Source organism: Etheostoma spectabile, chromosome 6 (assembly GCF_008692095.1).
Source record: "Etheostoma spectabile isolate EspeVRDwgs_2016 chromosome 6, UIUC_Espe_1.0, whole genome shotgun sequence".
NCBI classification, from domain to species: domain Eukaryota; kingdom Metazoa; phylum Chordata; class Actinopteri; order Perciformes; family Percidae; genus Etheostoma; species Etheostoma spectabile.
In genome coordinates, this window is record NC_045738.1 from 7841709 (window position 1) to 7865191 (window position 23483).

Here is a 23483-nt window from a genome sequence, read left to right on the forward strand (position 1 = left end):
TACTTCTGTAGATGTACTATAAAGCAAATTGCGCTATGATGACTACAATGACAACAAAAATGACAGCCTTGTGAGGAAAACTGTTTTCCGTTCATTTTAGAAATGTCATTGTATTCCCTGTGCCAAGTGTGCCAACTAGTTATCTCCTGCGGAGCTTCTTTCTCCAGCCTATTTCTGTCTCTTTTCTGTCTCAGGAGGTTTTCAAAGAGAGGATTGGCTACTCCCAACTGTTTGATGTGCTGAAGAGTCAAGGTCAACCCACCAAAAGGCTTCTGCAGGAGTTGATGAACATGGTAAAAACATGTCCTCGTTATCCCCATTGAGTGCAAAGACAGTAGAAGTCAATTAACTCTTATTGATGACCTTGTTCCTATTTAAATTGTCTTGCTGAAGTTATTGACCATGTGGCCACGTCTTATCTTAATTCTCTGTCGTCACTGTTTTTGTCGCTTTCGGTATCCAGGCAGTGGAGGGAAAGCATGCCCACGCCCATCACCTTGGCATTAGTAACGAACAGCCTTTGCTGCTACTCCTGCAATGGCTGCCTGATCTGTCGGGTCAGAGGGACCTTCAGCTGCTGGTGGCCCAGTGGCTGGCTGCTGTCTGTGGTGCCTCCTTATCCTGTCGCACTGTGGCTGTAGAGGCAGGCATGGTGGGTGCTCTGCTGCAGGTGCTTTCACAGCCCCAGAGTCTGGACAGGCAGTGTGCAGACGCCCTGCTGGGCCTCCTGCAGGACCTGGGCTCCTTGTGTTTGAGACCAGAGGAGCTTAAGAGCCTGCTCAGACTGCTCAGGGTGGATCAGGACAATGGTGCAGTGGTGGGGAAGGTGCACCCCTACTGCCCTCGCACCATCCAAATTCTCTCGGCCATGGCAGCCAGAGAAGGCCAGGACAGTGCCTTGCAGTACTTTGATCTTACTCCCCCCATGGCAGGTATTATGGTGCCCACAGTCCAGCGCTGGCCAGGCAGCGGGTTTGCCTTTCACGCCTGGCTCTGCCTCAACATGGAGTTCTCCAACAACCGTAAACCTCCTGCCAACTCTGGCACAGGGGCTCAGCATGACATGGGGAAAGGACCACGCAGAAAGCAGCTCTACAGGTGAAGCAAGTCATTTTTGAGAAATAGTATTGCAAACTTTTATATGTATAGGACTGTGTTGAACAATACTTTAACAGATGGGGTTTCTTTTGTAGTTTCTTCACAGCTAGTGGAACTGGGCTAGAGGCATTTTTCACCATGGAGGGAGTGTTGGTGGTGGCTGTTTGCACTAAAAAAGACTACATGGCCGTCACACTGCCAGAGCACCCACTTGTTGACTCATGCTGGGTGAGTGTGGACACAAATACAGCTAGAATTTTGACAAACATTTGGACTTATTTAGCCTGTCTCAAAGAAAATAGATTCTATCAAAGAAAAAATTGTACATCCTTTTTCTAAGTGCCGTTGTCTGGGTCAGTAACCTTGAAAGCACAATTGCTATGACAAATTGAAGAAAGTACCTTTTGAAGAGACAAGAAGCTAGAGAGGTCTATCATTATGGTTACATTACATTGGTCTGTGTTGTTCCAGTTTTTCAGTACAAAAATGTATGTTTGTAACCAGATTTGCATTTTTGACTGTTTTTGTCACAACTAGAAACTAATGTGCTCTTTAATACCATCCTCATTACAGCATTCAGTGGCTATAGTCCACATCCCGGGCCGTCGTCCATTTGGTCAGAATCTGGTCACCATCTACATCGATGGAGAGCTGCGTAAAACTGCTCAGCTTCGCTTTCCATCTTTCAGTGAGGTAACTGAAACTAGTATCTAATGTATCTTGGCCATGAAAATATTACTGAATAGTTTTCCTCTATTAATATAACTTCCTCTTTTCCTCTCCCACTTGAACCTGACTACTGAAGCCTTTTACCTCCTGCTGCATTGGATCGGCAGGCCACCGGACCACTACAACCACCACCTCCCCCAATCTGCCCACGTCCTCGTCCTCTAACCCATCGCCTGAGTTTGCCTTCCCTGCCCATGGCCCCTCCCTTATCCGTTCCCAGTCCTTCCCAGCTACATTTGCAGGAGGCCGTTGGGGATCTTTTGGAGACTCCCCAGTGCACACCATCCCAGCAGGACTGCAGGACACAGAGTGGGGCACACCCACGTCTCTGGATGGGCTCCTGGGCACTGCCTTCATTTGCCATGAGGCTCTGCAGCAGACACAGACGAGAACTCTGCATGCTGCAGGTAAGTCATGCTCTGCTAAAATGCAAATGCTGTTGTACACAGTCTACTCCTTCAGCATTTTATTTCTTCAGCATTTAGCTCTTCCAGAGCGCACCAGACATTTCCAGAGTTCCAGAGTTCAACAAAGAGTACAGGAAACCAGGAGTACAGAAAATCACAGAATACTCCTAGCAGTATTTTCTTCAGGTACACCAAGTAATGTTTGCATATTTTATGACTTACATTGGTTTCTGCTCTTCCTCACAGGCCCCAATCATGTGTCCTTATTCAAAGCAGAGGGAGAATTATCTGATCTCAACAGCAAGCTTCTGCTCTACTACACTCCACAGGTAGTGGAGTTTCCAACTCAGGAAAACTTGCAAATTTTATGATACTGCTTTTATTATGTGATTTATTTATGTGAATTATGTTATTATTTAAAAACACTGGTATATTCTTGTTTACATGTGTGTGTATGTTTCTACAGGCCTTTAAGAGCCAGATATGTTTGGACCTGTCGCCCAATCACCAATATGATGGCAGGCTTACAGGACACCGGGTAGTGAACTGGGACATCAAGGTTGGATATGAAACGTTTTGAGCTGTTTGCTGTGATGTCTTCTTTTGAATAATTCATACAATTAAACTCAACTCTGGTGACCAAAACGAGAAGTGAAATATCTCTGTGTTATCTGCCTATGACCTTAAGTTGGTTTTACATATTTTGCTGTCATGCTGCCTTGTCTTTGGGCAGGTCTTCTTTGTTAATTCAATTTGGGAAATAAATAGGACTAATGGTAGGTGGAAGGTTATAAAAGTATGGTGTGTGTGTTTTTTTCCCCTGCAGGATGTTGTTAATGTGGTGGGAGGTATAGGGGTTTTGCTGCCCCTGCTTGAGCAAGTATGTGAGGCCGAGCAGGTTTACAACGGCGGTCAGGAGATCTCAGACCTGCTGGGACCAGAGCTTACCTCCCCCAGAGGCCCCGCTGCCATGCTGCTGCCACTGAACAAGTCTGCAGGTCAGGTCATGTTTAGATATTCAGAGTATGATTTTTTTCTTTTTTGATGCAGTGATAGTGTCTTAATGAAAGGGACAATTCATCTAAATTAGAGAAACAAGTAAATTGTTTCTTAAAGGAGATTGCTGTTGCTGTTGAATTTTTTTAAGACCAACAGTATGTGCTAGAAAAGAGGCACATACTATTCAGTACAATGGACAGATTGTGAATTTGATGCTAATAGGTTAAATGCCAGAAGCAGCATGAGTAGAGAACCAAATGAGATAAATGGAACAAACAGTCTAGCAGAAGTGAGACACATACCCTTACAATGACTCATCCTAAGATATGGTAATGCCAATAAAGTGCATGCTAATGCAAAAATATGATTGTGGGTAACACAGGAAATCTTAAAACTTCTTTTGCCCTATTTATTTTTTTCTCTCAGAGGGCAGACTAGAGAGAAACAGCATCGCTGCCTTCCTGCTGATGGTGAAAAACCTGATTCGTCATCACCCTGTCAATCAGGAGAGCCTGCTGCACTGCCATGGGCCGAGCATTATAGGAGCCATGCTCAGCAAAGTAAGTGCCCTGCACATCAGTTTGCAATAGCAATTGGGAACTAATTGCGAGAAGTGATTAGCATGTGAAAGTGAATATTTGACATTTTCCATTGTGGTGCTGCTGTGTAATTGCTGTGTAATGAATGGGTATGGTGTTGTTGAAACAGCATTGGTTCTGTGTAAATGACAGTATGCTTGTGTGGGGAAATTTATGCAGAATTTGCCAGATTGTGTGGTCTGTCTGGATATCAGCTGTAACATCTGCCCCTTGAAATTGTTGTGTTGAAATCTAGGAAAATAATAAACAATTTAATTTTTTTTTTTTTTTTTTAAATACAATCATATAACAAACATGGAAGCCACCATGAGTTGTGATGCACTGTTGCACTGATGTTCTCACTTCTTAGTGTAATATTTTGCTAATAAATGTCTTTATCTTTCTTTAGATTGATGATAATGTGTTTGAGGTCAGAATTTTACATTGTCACATAGAATCGCTGATAGTCACAACCAATCAGGTCTTGCCCTGGTGCAGCACAGACATGCTTTCTGTCTGACAGGATATGTTGAAATATATGGCATTAAGGTGGAGCATTCTGTAAGGAAGTTATGTCCTAATAATCAACGCATGGGGTTGCCATGTTTGACAGTGGCAAAGATAGAAACACACATACGGTATACACTGAACTCAAACACTTGGACTGAATATGCACTCAACTGAGTGCAACACTTCTTCAGCTTCAAGTTTTACTAAAAATGCACAAACCCTTAGTGCACAGATGCATCAAAATAATTAATAAAAAAAGACACACTTTAACACCCTTTCTCTATGCTTCCTCTACTGCAGGTTCCTGGCAGTATGATGGACATGAATGTTTTAAGGGCCTGTCAGCTACTGTTGGAGCAGGTTTTCAATGAGGGGAACAGCACACTGCTACAGCAACTCTACCAGCACCTGCTCTTTGATTTCCGCATTTGGACTAAAAGCCATTTTGCTGTTTGTCTGGGTAGGCACAGGCAGCCCTCGTGTTGTCACACCTGTGAACCTTTTCATGTTTGCCAAAGCTGTTTGTGTCCCTTTTCATATGTATATGCAAGACTGAATGGAGCAAGAGGAGGCTTAAAGCTATCAGAGATATGTTGATAATTTTTTGAGGCTGTGGCAAAGATTTAAAGTGAAAATGTGCCTAAATTTGCCTTTCAGGAACCCTGTTTTGTAAATGAATGCACTTTTTCAGTACAACCTTGCATTTTGGTTTGACATTTCTAAATGTCAACCAGAAGAAAGATGACAAAAGTATTATTTTTCTCCCAAAGCCCACGTGCAGTACCTAGCGTCTGTGATAAACAAAGGGAAGCAGCGCATGAAGAGGAAGTACGGAGTCCAATATGTTCTGGATACCATTCGCACATACTACAGGTGAACTTTTGACATTTTAAATATGGTTTCAAAATAACACTACTGTCCACCACAATATACATTAAGAGATGAGTGTTTTAAAAACTACCTATTACTATCTATTTTAAATCCAAGATTGCATCTGTTCATAAGGTGATTTATTCCTTAACCAATATCTTTGGTCATAGTGTGGAGAAAGACGGAAGCCCTCTGTCTGATGAAAAGCAGACAATTCAAAACTCTTTGTTCGCCTTGCTGAAAGACTTTCTAAAGTCTCCTACACAAGAGGATCTTCACAGTGTCCTCGCATACATTCTGACTGTCGGAGAGGAGAAGCAGGTAGTGCTTATGTGTTTTATCTGTTTCTTTAGGGAGTTTAATTTGACCTTTTTGATTACCATGTTTTGGCATCTGCGTACTTTCAAACTCCTCTAGTGACCACTTAAAACTTTACCCTCCCTAATTCATGTTTCTTGGCATTTTACCCTCATCCTTCACCTCTTTCCTATGTCCTCTCTCAATCAGGCGGTGAGAGCCTTGGATGTGCTGTATGAGCTCTTGAGGAGCAACCCTCCGCGTGAGCAGGTGCAGGCCGTGCTACTGGACTGGGGCGTGGAGCAGCTGTACTGCTTGCTGCTCAATCCAAACTTTGGAGACGAGGCCAGAGAAAGGGTGTTCAGGGTGAAAACAACTGACTTAATCATAAAATACTTCAGCTTATCACTTGACAGTTGTTTGCCTTTTACTGCATGTGATATATTGTCAAAACTCTTACACAATTTCCCTTCGATTTTGCAGGTTTTATACAAAATCCTTAAAAGTGAGCGAGTATCTGAGCGCAACAAGCAGCGGATCAAGCTGAAAGATTTTGGATATCTTGGCTTGGTTTGTTTCCTTGATGAAAATCCCGTAACCATGACCACTGTGCGATGTCTGTACGAGCAGGTCCTTGCTACAGGTAATGCCGAAACAGCTTTGTGCTCTGGGGTCTAGTGAGCTGGAAATGGATGATAAAATAGACCTTTATAAAAGTTTAAGCACCTGAAAATTTGCTCTCAAATCTTTTTCTCGTTTACCTTGAATAAGCAAAAGTCAAAATTTGAAATAGAAGTAACAGAGTTTATTTCTCAAAAATGTATCTGCTTCATTAGGACTGTATGTGTTTTATTGACATATTTTCCTGGAAATCAGTGGCTTATTAGAAACTCCACAAAACAACCTTTAAAAACCAAAGAGAAACAGCACAATAAAATCACAAATACTGAAATCTTAACCAGTATTGTTCTGATTTTAGAAGATAATAACTGAGTTCATGAAGGATCTTAGCATTTATAGCAGAAAGCTGATTAAAAAAACAGGTTCCCATGACCTTTAAAATGAAATAAATAATGTGCTACTTTCCCACAGATGCCACCCCTAACTTCAGAGACCTCCTTGCTGTGGTCTGTTTGTCCCATCGAGCTGAGCTCACTGTCCGCTTAGACGTCTGCCGCAAGGTCAGTCTGCTAGCATAATTTATACTCTGCTAAAACTACCACAGTCAACTTTTGAGTGTACACATTTTATTCTAAGCACATTTATCATATCCGTAATGAAAACCAAGACTTCCTCTGTCCCTTTCTGATATTATCCCAGCTCTTTCATCTGATCTACTCCAACGACGATTATGTGAAGCAGCTTGCTAGGCAGCCCGGCTGGCAAGATGTTTTGACCAAGCTCTATGTGAAAGAGTGCTATGAGTCCCACGCTGCCAGCATTGCGGGCTCCAGCACCAACAGCTCCTTTGAGCCAAACTATCGGCCGCCACTGTGCAGAGATCAAGCTGTGGTTGCAGAGGACACACACACAGACATCTTCCTGAACTACCGCACCTCGCAGGACATTGAGAATGAGGAAGAGGTTGAAGGTGGCCCACGGGACATCTCTGAGAGATTATCTGATTTGTCCCAGTCACCTCCAAATGGAGGTGGTAAAAACTTCACCGGCTCCCTCCATTTCAAGTCGTTTGATTCAGTGGACCAGGAGAGCCACTCGTCCTCTGTCTCCAATGCTGTTGATATCACCTCATCTCGTCCCGACGAGGAGGGGAGAGACTACCAGCCCCTCTCCCCTTTTGGTAGCCCCTTTGATTTGGAGCTAGGGGGCACTGGAGATACTGGCCCACACACTCCTGCAGGTAGTCTGACAAACACGCCATCTCCTCTAGAGCACGGAAAACCTTTTCCACCTGCCAGACCTAGGAAGAGCTCCAGTTTGTCCAACGTGCTGGATGATACCAGCTATGGGACAGACCCTCCAACTGGAGACACAATCTCCAATACGTCCAACCCACAGGTATGCCTGCCTAATCAGCTCAAATATTACTGATACATGAAGCCTATTAATAGTCTTTTTTATGAGCCTTTATTGTCTTAGGTTTTTTGTGTAAGGATTTGGGACTGAGTGTTGTTTGCTTTACAGCAGACCCCTGAGGAGGAGCTGTGCAACCTGCTAACCAACATTGTCTTCTCCGTGCTGTGGAGTGGCAGCGGCGCGGAGGTGGCGGAAGATGTGGTGTGGAGAGGAAGAGGGCAGGTCTTTTCTGTTCTCACCAAACTGGGCTCCTCTTGCCAACTGGTCCGCCCTCCCGATGACATCAAACGCAGGTCAGTGACAGTGATTTCACATTTACTTCCCCTCCAAGAACAAGCACATTGAATTGGCAGCGAAGCTGTCCTGCAATGGAAAAACAAGTTGAACCACACCTTCAGCTGTGCCACCTTTTGTCTAAATATCCAGAAATATTATTGCGTCACACTGGGGCAATGTATTTATAGTCTGTTTTCCACGCTGTGTGCAAGTCTGTTGGAGATGATGCTGGAGTCGTCTCTGTCAGACCTGAGGGACGCCCAGGGAGTGTCTCTGCCTTTCTGTCCTAGTCTGGTTCGGCTCCTCAGGCTGCTGCAGGACTTCCTGTTTGCTGAGGGGACAGACAACAACACCCTGTGGAGTGAAAAGGTATATCACATATCCCTCCTAAATCATATGGACCACTGACATATTTTCTGTTTGGGCTTTGGGTAGTTCCATGGCTATAGAATGTCTCTCCTGATACAGGTTGGTTGACTTTGAATACACAAGGGATAATGATGGAAATAAGCCCTTTATCCCTGATAAAGTCTGATATTATATCTTACTTATCAGTCAATCAAAATTCATTTATATAGCACTTTACAGCAACCAGCAGGTATCCAAAGTGCTTAACATCAGAAACCAAGAGTAAAAACACATATTATACTCTAGAAGGAATGAACATAGACAATTAAATTGTCACATCACTGCGACATATTAAAAGCCAGACTAAACAGATATGTTTTGAGTTTGGACCTAAAAAGAGCTACATCTGTTGCAAAAGCCTGATCACCCCACCGTTTATACCTTGACCTTGGCACTTCTAAAACTCGGTTTGTCATCGGTTGTGCTCCCACAAAGTTAAAATTTCAGACAAATACTCCTGGGCCAGACCATTTAAGGCCTTGAAAACAAACAAAAAAATCTTTAAATCTATTCTAAAACGCACAGTGAGACAATGTAGAGTGTAGAGAACGGGAGTCTTATGTGCACGTTTAGATGTACTGTATTAGTTAAAAAGCGAGCAGCAGCATTTTGCACAAGTTGAAGACTTGAGATGGACATCTGATTCAGACCAACATAAAGAGCATTACAGTAGTCCAACCTTGAACTAATAAAGGCATGAATAGCCTTTTCTAGATTTTGCCTGTTAAGGAAGGTCTTAACTTTAGCCGACAAAGCTGGAAAAAGCTCATTCTAACACTATTACTGATCTGCTTGTCAAATTTCATGCTGCAATCAAAAGTAACCCCCAGGTTTTTTGACAGCGGACCTAGTGTAAGATGCCAGAACTCCCAAACTCAAAGCTGGACCATTTTGCGTGGCTGACGAACTGAAAATAATACACTTTGTTTTACCTTTATTCAAATTAAGAACGTTTTCTGAGAGTCACAACTTAATATCAGTGATACAACTAAGCAGGGAGTTTAGTGTGACACTGTCATTTGCTTTCATAGGGAAATAGTTTTGCAAACCATCTGCATAATAATGAAATGACAGATTTTGCTTTACCTATGATAGCCCTTAAAGGCAGCATATACGGAATATAAGTATAACGAAAACAGAATGGGGCCAAGAATGGATCCCTGGGGTATTCCACACTTACTATTATTAGAGTAATAAGTAATAATAAGTATTGTCAATAAACCAAACCAATACCAACAATGATGTTCTAGCAGTGTGGACACCTTGTAGCCCAAATAATAACCTAAAATATCACATTTCACTTTCTTCATGCATACTTTGAGCTTTCAACCTTTTTTTCCCCCTAAAGTACAGCAAGTGGCTGATCAAAAACCGTCTATGATGCAATAAAAAAATTGTAAATCAGATATCTCAAAAGAGAGAAAACTTTGAGTTCATAGTTCACACCATCATAAAGCAGCCGATAAGCAATGTAAAAGCTGTCAAATGCAAAAAATTGTTATTTAAACTTATTTTGAGAAATACCCTTATTCACTTTTTTGCTGCATTAGATGAAAAGAATGATACCACTCTTGTGTCTTAATTTAGAGCAACCTCAGTGTCTGCTCCCAGCCAAGAAATAGTCCTGCACATACAACCCCGTGAGCATTAGAGATGCTGGTAGGCCTGTTTTGTTACTTGTTACTAAGCTAACTGGCTGCTGGTTATAGCCTTACATTTACAGTACAGACATGAGTGGTATCAATTCTTATTAGATTAGATTAGATTAGATTCAACTTTATTGTCATTACACATGTAAAGGTACAATGCAACGAAATGCATTTAAGCAAGATAGTGCATATCCAAAAATGTCAAACTATTCCTTTCAATTTAGATAAGGCAGGGAATCACAAACCTTCACCATGTTGGGTATCTTGTAAACTTCAGGCCTTGAGTATAGCTTACATTAGAAAGACAGAAGCAGTCAGTGGAGTACTGACACTTGGAGATTACTACATACCAGTGCAAGGCAGGCTGCATGGTTGCTTTCTATAAATACTCAACACCAGTGAAACATGGATTACTTATGAATAACAAATGGTCAGTCCAATCAGAGCAACAGTACACTTCAATCTCTTCTTGCCAATAAACAATGCACCAAATTTGTGCCGTAACTGAGCTGGTGGCACACACTGTGTTCAGATCAATCAAAAGTGACCTCCAAGAAGTGGTGTCATTTGATTAGAGTAATTTTATAAAGAAGCTGTCATAATTTACGTTGGGGCTATGAAATAAACGTATTAAGATCAAAAATACATCTTTGAATGTTGAACTAACTTGTCAGGATGTGATGACATAATATTGTTGGTTACATGAGATAAGTCAATGATATTAGAAATATCAGAGACTCAAGTCAAACAATAAACAAAGCACGGCCAGCTGGGTGGGGTTGTCAGATGTTCCTCCCCTGTCGTAATGGAACGTGGAGCATCAAGGTTGGGTGTAGGTAGCACCTGAAGCACCTTTTTAAATGCAGGTTTAGCTGTATATAATGAACTAAATAGGTTTAGGTTGTCGTGGATTCTGCAAGGTGTGGAAACAGGTCTAGCCTTTTTGTTGAGTCCTTTGTTGCTGGTTGTTGTTGTATTGCAGATCTTTGAAGGGGTGGTAAACCTGCTGGACAAGTTACAGGCCTGGCATAGCACCCCTGGCAGCCCTGGGAACAACGAATTGAAGGAAATGGCCCAGATTGGTCTGCGTATCATCACTGGATATATCAAACAGCAGCACTCACAGGTCAGCTGCACTCACAACTTGTCCTGTCCATCACTCAGCCAGCACACCAACCATAAATGTCTCATTGTACATGTCTTTCACAACCCACACACCTGTGCAATTGAACTTTGCAGAAAATAAATTTAAAGGGGTTTACACAGTCTTTATTTAACTTGATAAGCATACTCAGATAAAGCCAGTTTAAAAATACCAGGCCTTCTATGGGTTTCTTTCCAAAGGCATTGCAGTCATTCCTCTTAGGGAGTGTTCTGTATGAAAGGGCAGCTCCCCTCAGAGTTATGACGGCTGCTGCGCTCGCTGTAGGATTGTGGGACAGAGCAAGCAGTCATAAATGAACTGACCATAAGGCTTTCCATCAGATAGTGCTGGTTGTGTTCATCTCCAATGAAGTATAAGTCCCCCTTAAGCAATTTGTTTTTCACAGTATCAGGTTTGAAATAAATTACCTTAATTGATTCCTGACATCACAGCTGTGGGAAAATAAAATTAGCCTTGAGCTGCTTAAGTTGAGTGAATATACAAATGTATAAAGAACTGTAAACATAAAAAATAGCTCTACCTCAGCAAAAAAATCAATAAAATACTGCTTGTAGATTATTGCATCAGTATTCATATCTCAAGAATACAGTCACAGGGGCCATTTTCTTGCATGAGTACTTCTATTTCTGATCTATTATTTATTTATTTAAGCACATTTTGCTGATTATACTTGTGCTTTGACTTAAGTATAATTTTAAATACAGAACCTTTACTTATATTGGAGAATTTTTACAATGTGGTTTTGTTACTTTTACCTAAGTAAAAGGTTTGCATACTTCTTCCACCACTGATTTAAGTCCCCCTTGACAAAGACATTCTCTCAGGTGTAGATCTGGAAATCTAAGCAAACACTAACACATATATGTTTATTTATCATATCCCTTGATGAACTGTTTGCATAGGCTCTCAATAAGAAGCACAGCAAGTGATTTGCCCGTTGCCCCTCTTCAGGTGTGTGTGATGGCCTATGTGAAGCTCCACAGCCTTCTACAGACGGTGCTGTGTCTGAGCTGGGAGGAGGTGTGCTTCCTGCTGGGGCAGCTGGGCGCCCCCCTGTGGCCAGAAGGCTCAATGGATGGCACCAACAGTGTTCATGCAGAAACTTTCTCCCAGCTTGTGCCCATTGTGCGTACGCTGCTCGACCAGCATGCCGACCCCTTCACCCTCCAAAACCTGCTGCCCAACCTGCCCATCACCAACGGCAGCACCACCTTCGCCCAGGACCTCAAGGCTTACTGTCACACACTGGAGTGGCAGGGTTTTTTCCAGCAACAGGTCAGTGTTTTTTCTGTGAGCTGAAAATATATGTCATCTATTTATTGTTAAAGGAGTCTATAGAGCCTCCTATCCAGTTTTTAGTGACTACGCGAGTATAATCAATCATCCTCTCTGAGATACTGCTGGCTCTGTTCTTTATCACAGTAGTGTACATTCAGGATTTTCGCAATCTTGCCTCCACTGTTTACCTGGTGGGTGGCTGAGAAATCTGATCCCAACTGCTTTTAAACTACTAACACGTTTAAAAAGTAGAAAACAAAAACCTTAACTCCTTAAAGTGCTTTCTGGGTTAACCCTCAATGTATTTTAAGCAGAGATCAGTTCATGCTCAAACTTGAAGCTAGTGCCAGACACACTCACCACTAGCTAAGGGGAGGATTTATCATCTGTATGACAGTGAAAGTTCATAAATCTGTTTTGTTTAGATTACTTCTTGTATACAGATCCTGCAATATATTAGCCAGAGTGGCATAACTTTGGCTGCCATGAGAGTTTTGAAACTTTGCCCTGACTGATTTCACAAGCCAAGTCCATGTCCAAGTGTGTATGTGTTTGCAGTTTAGCCTATATATTTGTTTTGAATTAATGTATAGGGCAGTTCTATATGTTTTTGTATGTTTGTATTACTTAATGTTTTTAGCATGAAGTGGTAAGGCAGTAAGAGCAAAGAAGAAAGATGAGTTTATACAGTGCAGTTGTAAAAAAAAAAACACCTAATACAATAAATAAATAAATTAGGGAAACTGTTAAAGAAATGGAGGCTAGTATATTTGCAGTCTTGTCTCTCATTTGTACAACGAGAATAATCCTGTTTTATGTATTTGACATGCAGTAGTCTTCCTTTATGAAATGTATGAGTTATCATATCAAAAAACAGAAAAGATCAAATTATGGCTTATGGGAAACTTTGAAGTGTAAACCCATTATCCAAGTTATATAGTTTTAGGAAATTCTTCATAATTGTTTTTTACTTGCTACATAATATAGGTTTGTTGGTTTGTGATTAGCCTGATGCTGACACAAAGGATTGTTTACTTTGTAGAGTTGTTCTTGAGTAGACATTTGTGTGGCTGTCTGCGTTAATGTCCCCCTTCTGAAAATCCATCTGCAGGTTCAGGCCACCATGGAGCAGTATGAGCTGGACACGTTTGGGAGGAGCCATGACATCATGTCCAATTTCTGGAATTCCTGCTTTGATGCCCTGATGAGTACAGCCATAAAATGGGACAAAGACAGATCAGACAGCAAGTCCAAGTTTCAGGTTATACAACTTTCAAGCTTCATGCAACAAACTGCTGTCATGTAACAGCGGATTAAAATGCAGAGTAAAACTTTTCAGCTTACTGATCTGACGTTTGTGTCTGTTTGTGTGAAAGCAGGAAGTGATTGTGGACCCCTTCTTGAAGCGAGGTAGAAGTGAGAACAACAGGTACCACAGTTTGCAAAAGCAGAGCTCCAGCCAGCAGGGGGTGGTGTGGCAGCACTGGAAAGCTCTCCGCAGGCTTTTGACCAGTGAGAGAGGAGCATGGGCCAACAAGTAAGACAACCTCTGACATTTAATCAACATTTTGGATTAAAATCGCTGACCAAGAATTGTAGATTGAAGATAACATGTAATTCAGTATGAGAGGATAACATTTGTCTGTAATGTACTGTCCTTTCGCTCTTCCTTGCTGCCCAGAATGTGCTAAATTGTCCTTTTTCCTTTTCCTTATTTTGCCAGAGTTCAACCAGAGGTAAAATGGAAATTGTCCAATGCAGAGACTTATTCAAAGATGCGTCTCAAACTTGTACCCAACTACAACTATGATCCTCACATTGAGGCCAGTGCCCTGAGGGACAACATGGGTATGTCAATGAGTATAACCATATGAACTTTGAACTTTTGTCATGTAAGTAATCTACAGTAAAGTTTCACTAAAGAGGGTGTTCCTTTTTCAGGGGCTGACAGCCCACGTAGCTCTGAACCCCTCCCGCTGGCTGTTGCAAAGGAAGCAAAAGTTAGCGACATGGAGGATGATCAGTTAGGAGACGAAGACCTCGTCTTTTTGGATAACAAGTGAGTCCTCAATTCGTAAACACCAAAAACACAAATACTACACAAAGATGTGAAGATGTGCCATGGGCCAGGCACACTGGTTTTGAAACACTCATTTTCACCAAAGAGGCTTTAAAAATATATAAATATGTGTGAGTGTTCTTAGCAGTGCAATGTAATGTAATGTAATGTAATGTAAAGGTTTAACCTTTTAACCATGCTGTCAGGGTGGAGGGAGAAGACGAGAACCAGAAAGAAAAACTGGTTCTGTCTGAAGACTGTGAGCTCATCACCATCGTGGCGGTTGTTCCGGGTCGTCTGGAGGTTACCACACACCATCTTTATTTCTATGATGGAAGCAGTGAGAAAGAAGAGACGGAGGAAGGTAAGATTATATGGTGAACATTACAGCTAACTTTTTGTAATGCTCTTCAAAGGGCCCTTCCAAAAGTAAATAATATCTGTGTCTTCAGGAATCGGGTTTGATTTCAAGAGACCTCTGTCTCAGCTCAGAGAAGTGCATTTGAGGCGCTACAACCTGCGGCGATCTGCACTGGAGATGTTTTTCATTGACCAGGCTCATTACTTCATTAACTTTAGGAAGAAGGTGATACTCAGATCAAATATAACTCCTTCTGAATGAAACAGAAATTTGAATGAAATAGATGTTTTAAAATGATTTATGTCTGCACTCTCAGGTACGAAACAAAGTGTACTCTAGGATACTTGGGCTGCGGCCTCCCAACCTGTTTTACTTTGGCTCTCGCTCCCCCCAAGAGCTACTGAAGGCATCTGGGCTTACACAGGTTATTATTTAATTCAGTTCTCTCTATGAAGTGTTATTATAATCTGAATTTTGCCTATTGTGTTGGACCAATCTGATGTCGATGTGTTGAACAGAAATGGGTGTGCAGAGAAATCTCCAATTTCGAGTACTTGATGCAACTGAACACCATTTCCGGACGCACTTATAACGACCTGTCGCAGTATCCTGTGGTGAGTACACTCCACATCCCCTGACAGTGTGCGCTACCTATATTTATGTATATTTCTGTTGTTACTAAAGATGATGCACATACAGCGTGAGGAAACATCATGTTTCACATGTTGGTTTTTGTTTCTCTTCAGTTCCCTTGGATCTTGTGTGACTATACCTCTCCCACTCTGAATCTGGAGGACCCGTCAGTTTTCAGAGACTTGTCCAAACCCATAGGTGTGGTCAACTCCCGCCATGCACAGAATGTCAGAGAAAAGTAAGTGGTTAAATGACAATGTGCTTTTGGTTGTATTAAAGAGGTTGCAGATCAGTGACCAACCGAGGATGCATACTTTTTAGATAAGAGGAGCTAAAACATGCCAAACCATCAGTTTTCTGTTTTTTTTCATTTTGTCAATAGGTATGAGAGCTTTGAGGACCCAACTGGCACCATCGACAAATTTCACTATGGCACACACTACTCTAATGCAGCAGGAGTTATGCACTACATGATCCGCATGGAGCCGTTCACAACTCTGCATATCCAGCTGCAGAGTGGCAGGTGGGAATGCTGACTAGTGTAGTATATTTAGTTATGTAGCCTGCTATTTTGCAGTCTCATGTTGGTATATGTCATTTAGGTTTGACTGCGCTGACAGACAGTTCCACTCAGTGGCAGCTGCCTGGCAGGCTCGCATGGAGAGTCCAGCTGACGTGAAAGAGCTCATCCCGGAGTTCTTCTACTACCCAGAATTCCTACAGAACATGAACGGTGAGAAAGCATGAACCACCAATTGAAAGCTTGAAATCAAATTGATCTTCTTCATTTCGTCATGAGATGTTGATGTACAAATATTTGTTTAATGAAAGATCCTAAACCACAATTATTGTTGTAGGCTTCAACCTGGGACAGCTGCAGATATCTCAGGAACCATTGACAGATGTTCTGCTGCCTCGTTGGGCCACATCAAGAGAAGACTTCATCAAGCAACACAGGAAAGCACTGGTGAGCCTACACAAACAAGTCTTACAACTTAGACAGCCTGTTAATTGTGCATTTGTTTTCTAACACACTGTATTAAAACAACTATCCAAGATGACAACAACTTGTATCTTGACCATCTAGGAATGTGAACATGTGTCCAGTCACCTCCATGAGTGGATTGACCTGATCTTCGGTTACAAACAGAGAGGCGAGGAGGCAGTGAAAGCCCTCAATGTCTTCTACTACTGCACATATGAGGGTAAAGCAAAATTGAAAACTCTTTCCTGCTACTGATCCATGGAGCCTGCAACTGTAATCCTGCGAGGATTTGTGAAGTTGTTTGCTCCTGATGTCCCATATTCCCCTTCAGTTTCTTGACACATGAACAGTGTTTTTTGTGTTCTTGTGTGAGACTCAATCTTGCTTCTTGTTTGGCTCTCATGTAGGTGCAGTAGATCTGGATGCAATTGCCAACGAGACAGAGCGTAAGGCCCTGGAAGGCATCATCAGCAACTTTGGACAGACTCCCTGTCAGCTCCTTAAGGTACAAATCCCAGACTAATTCACCTTGATTTTTAACAAAAAGCTGTTAAGTTCTGTTCAAAAAGTGTCAGTTTTATATATATCACATTCCTATCTCAAACCAGGAACCGCATCCTCCTCGTATGTCAGCTCAGAACGCAGCTAGGCGGCAAGCCCGCCTGGACACTCTGCCCCTGAATATCTTTGAGCAGCTTGACAAACTCCGGCCATTTGTGGAGGTGGGTTCTCTCATGATCTCCTTATACCTTTAAATCAAAAACTCTTATTGTGTGGTGTGTATGTATGTATTATCATGTGTGTCCATCAGGTGGTAAGCGATGGCCTTCCACTGGTCCAGGCAGTGGTACCAAAGAGCCAGAATCGCTCCTTCATCATCCAGGGCTCAGATATACTGGTAAGGATCAGTCCTTCATACGGGCCACATGTAACACAGTCACAACAACTAACACATTCATTTTAAATAGTTGAGGTTTAGCATTTTTGTATCATGGCACGTTTTCTCTACAGGTGACTGTGAGTTCAAATGGGTTGATAGGGACACACAGCTGGCTGCCATATGACAAAAACATCGCCAACTACTTCACCTTCACAAAGGACCCCACCATGACTAATCCCAAGTGAGTGCCCCCAGAAAAATGGGAAGCCCTTATTTAAGTTTTTTTTTTATGGTTTACATCTAAAATGAATGACTGTTAAATATCTGTTTATCTCCTATGAATGTCATTCGCTGACTCTAAAAAAGCAGTAACAAGTTTAACTGTACTTTGTTTAAAAATAACGTATTTAACTCATTTGATGGATGTTATTTTTTACTCAAAAATCCTCAACCGGGTCAGTGGAAAAAAAAGTCACTTCACATCATTTTAAAAGATGCATAAAACATTCCTGATAGTTGAATGGAACTGTGACGTCTGTTTTAACGATATGCTATTTGGTTCAATGGATCTTTTTCTAAACTGACCAAGAACGTGGATCACATAAACGCTAAATAAATCAGGATTAGAACCATCGTAAGACTGGATCTAACGGAGGTTGTAATTTGCAGATGTCATGACAGTTTAATGTACCTGATTGTAAATCTCCGCCACATTTAGGCCACAGCTCACTAGCACTTCTTGTTTCTACCTTTTGATCTTTCCAACTTGGCTTTGTTGTGCAGAACGCAGCGTTTCTTGAGCGGACCTTTCTCTCCCGGGGTGGAGATCAGTGCTCAGGTGCTCGTGGTGTCCAACGATGGCCGCCTGCTGTTCAGTGGAGGAAACTGGGATTGCAGTCTCCGTGTCACCCAACTGGGGAAGGGCAAGCTGGTGGGCAGGATCTGTCGGCACATTGGTGAGCTCTTATTGTTGTTTGTCTAACTTATATACACATGCTTTGTTTCAATGTTACATATTTATTTGTATTATTGTGTGTTCCACAAAGATGTTGTTACGTGCTTGGCTCTGGATCTCTGTGGCATCTACCTTATCTCTGGATCAAGGGACACATCCTGTATAGTGTGGCAGGTTCTACAGCAGGTAAACATCTTCAAATATGTCTGTTGTCATCTAGGCTCACTCACATGGACACATGTGCATGATTACACATGAGTACACATGTGCATGATTATAAAGCTGAAGTTGTGGCTTCATATATGGATTCTCCTTTTTCTCACCCTGCAGGGTGGCTTCTCCAGCGGTCTGTCTCCTCGGCCGGTGCAGATTCTCGGGGGACACGACCAGGAGGTCACCTGTGTGGCCATCAGCACTGAACTGGACATGGCTGTCTCAGGGTCAAAGGTCAGCAATTTCACATTCTATCATTCTATATTCTAACATTCTAACTGTTATAAGTAACACAGTAGTAATGTCAACTGAAGGTTAATTTTGGGATTTATTAATGAGACGTTTATTTATTTAAACATAATCAAAAAGAAATGGCAAGGAAAAGTTGTAAGTTCTCACATTTGCAACACTTCTTCTTAGGAATTAATATGTTATTAAAATAGGTGCACAGTAATTTTCTATTGGTCAAATAATTAATTAATTAATCGTTTCTGCTTTATAATAAACTATTTTGTAGGAAGACTTTATTTTTTATTTAATTTTCTCTATCATACTGCTTGAGATCTGTATGTTTGTGCAGGTGTGAAAAATTCTGTTTAACCTAAATAACCACTATATGCTTAAAAACTACTTGGATGTTCTCCAACCAAACAGTGATGTGGCTCGTTAGAAGTGAGAATGTAATCTGTACCAGCTACAGGAAACAACCCCAAAACACACAGTTTATAATGTAGCTATGAAAAGACAGATGTTTCCATCTTATAGAACCTAAAACATAAACCTGGGAAGCCAGTGTAACTTAATTAAGCAAGGGCAAACCGCAGTTTCAGCTGACACTTAATTTGAGCTATTCATTTGCTCCTAACTGGTTAAATTAGAGAATATACATGGAACATACAGTCAGTTATGCCTGGCTATTGTAGTAAGGACTTTACATTGATCTATTAGTCTATTATTAATATTCTTAATTGCCAGAAGTTGTAGCATGACATGTTGCCAAAACTCCAAGAAACTAGCTTCTTCTAAGTCCATATGGTTTTGGTTTGCATTGTGAAACTAAAAAGAAAACATAAACAAGAATGCAAAAAAAAACACAGCAAACGAGGGTCAGTTAAGATGCAAAGCTAACCATTCTCTGTGTGTCAGGATGGGACTGTGATCGTGCACACTGTCCGACGAGGCCAATTCCTGCGAACGCTGCGGCCTCCTGGTGATAGTTGTATACCCGTCCAAATCTCCGGGCTCCAGGTGGGCATGGAAGGCCACATTGTGGTACAGACCTCGCAGGTGGAACGATTAAACAGAAAGGTACTTACGATGCATTGTATATACAAACACACACTTAAACAAGTTTCTCAACCTGCTAATGCAAAAGAGCAAATTACTAATATTCTGCTTAATCCTACAGGGCAAGTGCTCCATTCATGTTTACTCAGTAAACAGTCGTCATATGTCCTCCTTCACCATGGAGGAGAAGGTGACTGCCCTCCACCTGGTGTCTGAACACCTCATCCTGGGGACTGCACAGGGCAACCTCCACATACGAGATTTATGCAGGTAAAGACATTAAGAACATAGTTTTAAGTTCTTTGTCAGTTTGATAATTTGTGTAGTAACGGTCTAAAATTTAGTTCTTCCTTCTAACTCTTTTCTGTTTGACAGCCTGGACGCTCTAGTAACTCCCCTGGCCTTGAAGGTTCCTGTGAGAAGTGTATCTGTCACCAAAGAGTGCAGCCACATCCTAGTGGGACTAGAGGACGGGAAGTTAATTGTGGTGGGTGCAGGGAAGCCAGAGGAGGTGAGAAGCAGGACATCAAGTGATTGTGAGATGCGAGAGTGGGGGGGCGGTGTATGTTTGTATGTGTGAGTGTTGTGAGGAGGAGGAGGTGGGGTAATCATATGCTAAGTGCCTGTTGAAAATCAGGTCTTTCAGATGGTAATTGGGCATCTTTAGTCTAACATCTCCGTTTTAGCCCTTAAGTAAAGATTAACATGTTTCCGCTCCTGTTCCCAGGTTCGCTCAGGACAATTCTCTCGTCGCTTGTGGGGCTCCACACGCCGCATCTCTCAGGTGTCCTCAGGTGAAACTGAGTATAATCCCACTGAGAATGCTGGCAAATGAGATGAGCAATGGTAGAGGAACTCTTAAGGACTCTCTACGCTGCAGATACCTGCACCACCAAGATGCTCGCTAGACTCAACAAGGCCTTTGTTCCCTTTCCAAGATGGTCAACTGTCTTCCTAAGCCACTGATCTCTCTGAGAGAGCAACTATACACTGTGCACTTTTTTATTCTTAAATGATTGGATATTTTAATTGCATATTTTTAATTGCAGTTGTGTACTGTTTTTAATCAGCATCATTCCAAAGAGTGGCCTTGTTTTGGGGATGGAGAAAAACTTGTTGTTTCAGGTTGTGTGAAATGCTGTTGAACTGTATGTACAATAAGTCAGATTTCAGGGATGTGACTTGTGCTGATGCACATGCAGCCTCAGACACAGACAGAAATAATGCTGTGAACTCTCCAGGCTGCATGCTCTTGGCGTCTTTCTTATCAGATGAGCAGCTCTGAGCCCTGTGCTGTTGAAATGTTCTGGCAATGGCACCTTCTTAAAACTCCTGAAAACTTGAAAACTTCTGTAAATGTTGCTAGAGATTTCAACATTGTAATACTGGTAAGTACCACATGGGGGTAAAAGAAAGAAACAAGGGGTAACTGTTCACTATAGGGAACCAGTGCTGTGTGTGTGGATCTTTAGCGGTCAACATCAGGATTTGCTGATCTAGGCAGCAGAAGTGCACCGCAACACCACAGTCTATAATCCAGCATTCCATTCGGCTCTAAGCACGAATTAAAGCTGTTACAATTAAAGCAATAAGTGCTTTAATGGTCAAGTATGTGAAATATATTCACTTTTATATCATGACTGTAGAGCTTGGATGCAATACAAATCAAGAGGAGTGCCTACTATTGCCTTACACTGAATGAAGTAAAGACCTTTCCAAATGTGTCTGTACTAGTTTGATTACTCATCACAAGACTTTTAATATCCCTGTTTTATTTCATCTGAAAAGTAAAAGTTGTTTTTTTTGGCTTGTGTCTTGATAAACACTGAATTGTCAGGTTGTACTCCTGCTGATCTGATTTACACACACCTTACTACTCTACTGTGACTCAGATGTGGATAAGATGTTGTTAATGAACTCAGTAAACTGTTGGCTGGATGCAAATAGTTGCCTGTACTGGAATTGTACTGTTTTTGGAGCGCTGAAAAACATCTGAAGACATGATGATTCTGAAACATGTGAGCATGAAAGTATGTGAGTGTCAGAGGAATTCACTTCCTGCCAGCTTCTTTTACTGTGGTTTGAACAAAGTAGTTGTTATGCAGTGTCATGATGGGACAGACACAAAGGGAACAATTTGGGCAAATGCAATACCCATAACATGGTGCACACAAATTACCTAGTCTTTCTAAGTGATGCTCAGAATAACCTTACTAATTGTAAGCAAGTATAAAATAAACTATATTTGTTTACTTATCGGTTCATACACAAAGTCAGTACATTCAGGCTGTCTAAAATAACATTTTATTCAAACTTCACAACTGTAAGATGAGATGTCTGTGAACATAAAGGATTGTTTGCAGTTCAAGTATACATTTGATCATCTAGTATGTCTATTGTGAATACTGATATCAATTCATGTAACGCTGCTCTGATTTTCTCTAAATGTTATGAATGTAATATTTCCCTTCGTTATGCAGAAACGCTCAAAGCCTTTAGTTTAATCAATGGAGCTCAAAATGGAGGCTTCCTTTCAGAATTGGGTCTTTTTACAATCATAGTCCTCTATCAAAAAATAGGTTTAAGTCATGATGTATATGGATTTTTTTATATTATTTGTTGTTTAAATATCCTGATTTAGATTCAAAGTGATCCTACAAAAAACCTTAAGCGAAGGTCAGCAGTGCCTTGAATTTGGGTTATTATTTTAGCTTTTGTATATTTCTTGAAAGATAAATACACTTTACCTTTTTAAAAGTCAAGCAGCCTGTGCTCATTGTAACTTAAACATAAACATGTGATTGTCTGTATGTCTGTTTTCCCTTCTTTTCTATCAGTAGTCAAATTCAGAATCTTTTAAAACTGCCCCAATAAGGTCAATAATTGTGACTGTGCACTTGTATTTAGGAATCCTCTTTTACGTGAGCCACTGCCCATATCCTGGATGATCGCCCAGTACAGAAAAATTAGCTCTGATTCTTGTGTGTGAACCACACCAGAAGGAAAGCAATCCACTGCCACAACATAGATCATCCTGCTCCTCTACTGTAATCCCGGCCTTGCATGCGTCTGTGATGTTAAGCCTATTTGAGTTGAAAAGGTCACGGTGAGAAACGGCACATTTATTTGAAGAGGAGACTTTGTTCTCCTGGTGGGCCGAACATCCTGTCAGCCTCCCCGTAAACACCTCCGGGGGTACAATTCAGAGGGATGGGGAGGGGTGAGGTGGGTGATAAAAACAGACTTGTAATCCCCCCCCCCCAGTCAAATACAAGCCACAGAATAGTGAATAAGGGAAGTGGAGTAAGAGGAAGAAGAGGGCTGCAGTCACTCTGATGTGGCTCCATTGACAATGGTGGGAGGAGTTGACACCTCGCTCTACGTTATTGGCAGTGTCTCCCACTGACCTCTCCAGGCCTGAGGGTAGGCTAAGGGGATGGATGTCGTGAAATGGTGAAATTTTGGAGTGGTTCAAGTTGTTCCTGCCAAGAACCAGAAAATCCCTCCAACAGCCCTCCCCCTTCTCCTTCTTCTTTCTCTCATCTGCCCTCTGGTTCATTTCTCCTCTGCCTGTGGACCCAAAGACCATGCTTTTATAGCTTCCTTATCGTTCCCACCCATGTATGACCACAGAGGAACTCGGCCCTTAGGTTAAAGAGTCAAGCACAAAAAAGTGAGGCGAACTGTTTATTTGTCTGATTTCTAATACATTTGTGTTTGTTTTACCATTTATTTGATGTTTTCTCTAACGCACTGGAAACAAAATCACAGTTTGTCCTAAAAGCAATTTTTTCTTAAAATGTAAAAAA

At 41.6% G+C, this 23483-nt stretch overlaps 1 protein-coding gene across 3 annotated transcripts in view; it reads left to right on the plus strand.

Moving 5' to 3' along the window:
- The window catches only part of nbeal2 (neurobeachin-like 2), a 34948-nt gene extending 12522 nt beyond the window's left edge, over window positions 1–22426 (plus strand). For 2 of the 3 annotated variants that reach the window (XM_032519282.1, XM_032519284.1), the window contains 44 exons: window positions 195–293; window positions 464–1098; window positions 1194–1326; window positions 1672–1791; window positions 1904–2234; window positions 2481–2563; window positions 2701–2793; window positions 3061–3232; window positions 3660–3793; window positions 4622–4781; window positions 5092–5194; window positions 5362–5512; window positions 5699–5854; window positions 5972–6131; window positions 6581–6669; window positions 6809–7507; window positions 7634–7818; window positions 8014–8170; window positions 10841–10984; window positions 11975–12298; window positions 13413–13562; window positions 13681–13838; window positions 14025–14149; window positions 14243–14360; window positions 14567–14724; window positions 14813–14946; window positions 15038–15145; window positions 15240–15335; window positions 15468–15592; window positions 15737–15877; window positions 15957–16087; window positions 16212–16321; window positions 16442–16559; window positions 16747–16844; window positions 16948–17061; window positions 17151–17237; window positions 17351–17460; window positions 18003–18175; window positions 18266–18360; window positions 18505–18621; window positions 19534–19695; window positions 19796–19944; window positions 20050–20185; window positions 20402–22426. In XM_032519282.1, coding sequence (XP_032375173.1) covers window positions 195–293; window positions 464–1098; window positions 1194–1326; window positions 1672–1791; window positions 1904–2234; window positions 2481–2563; window positions 2701–2793; window positions 3061–3232; window positions 3660–3793; window positions 4622–4781; window positions 5092–5194; window positions 5362–5512; window positions 5699–5854; window positions 5972–6131; window positions 6581–6669; window positions 6809–7507; window positions 7634–7818; window positions 8014–8170; window positions 10841–10984; window positions 11975–12298; window positions 13413–13562; window positions 13681–13838; window positions 14025–14149; window positions 14243–14360; window positions 14567–14724; window positions 14813–14946; window positions 15038–15145; window positions 15240–15335; window positions 15468–15592; window positions 15737–15877; window positions 15957–16087; window positions 16212–16321; window positions 16442–16559; window positions 16747–16844; window positions 16948–17061; window positions 17151–17237; window positions 17351–17460; window positions 18003–18175; window positions 18266–18360; window positions 18505–18621; window positions 19534–19695; window positions 19796–19944; window positions 20050–20185; window positions 20402–20509 — 7149 coding nt within the window. In that variant the 3' untranslated portion in view covers window positions 20510–22426. The remainder of the gene's footprint in view (window positions 1–194; window positions 294–463; window positions 1099–1193; window positions 1327–1671; window positions 1792–1903; window positions 2235–2480; window positions 2564–2700; window positions 2794–3060; window positions 3233–3659; window positions 3794–4621; window positions 4782–5091; window positions 5195–5361; window positions 5513–5698; window positions 5855–5971; window positions 6132–6580; window positions 6670–6808; window positions 7508–7633; window positions 7819–8013; window positions 8171–10840; window positions 10985–11974; window positions 12299–13412; window positions 13563–13680; window positions 13839–14024; window positions 14150–14242; window positions 14361–14566; window positions 14725–14812; window positions 14947–15037; window positions 15146–15239; window positions 15336–15467; window positions 15593–15736; window positions 15878–15956; window positions 16088–16211; window positions 16322–16441; window positions 16560–16746; window positions 16845–16947; window positions 17062–17150; window positions 17238–17350; window positions 17461–18002; window positions 18176–18265; window positions 18361–18504; window positions 18622–19533; window positions 19696–19795; window positions 19945–20049; window positions 20186–20401) is intronic. The other variant, XM_032519283.1, reaches the window with a different exon arrangement.
- Window positions 22427–23483: the final 1057 nt, after the last annotated feature.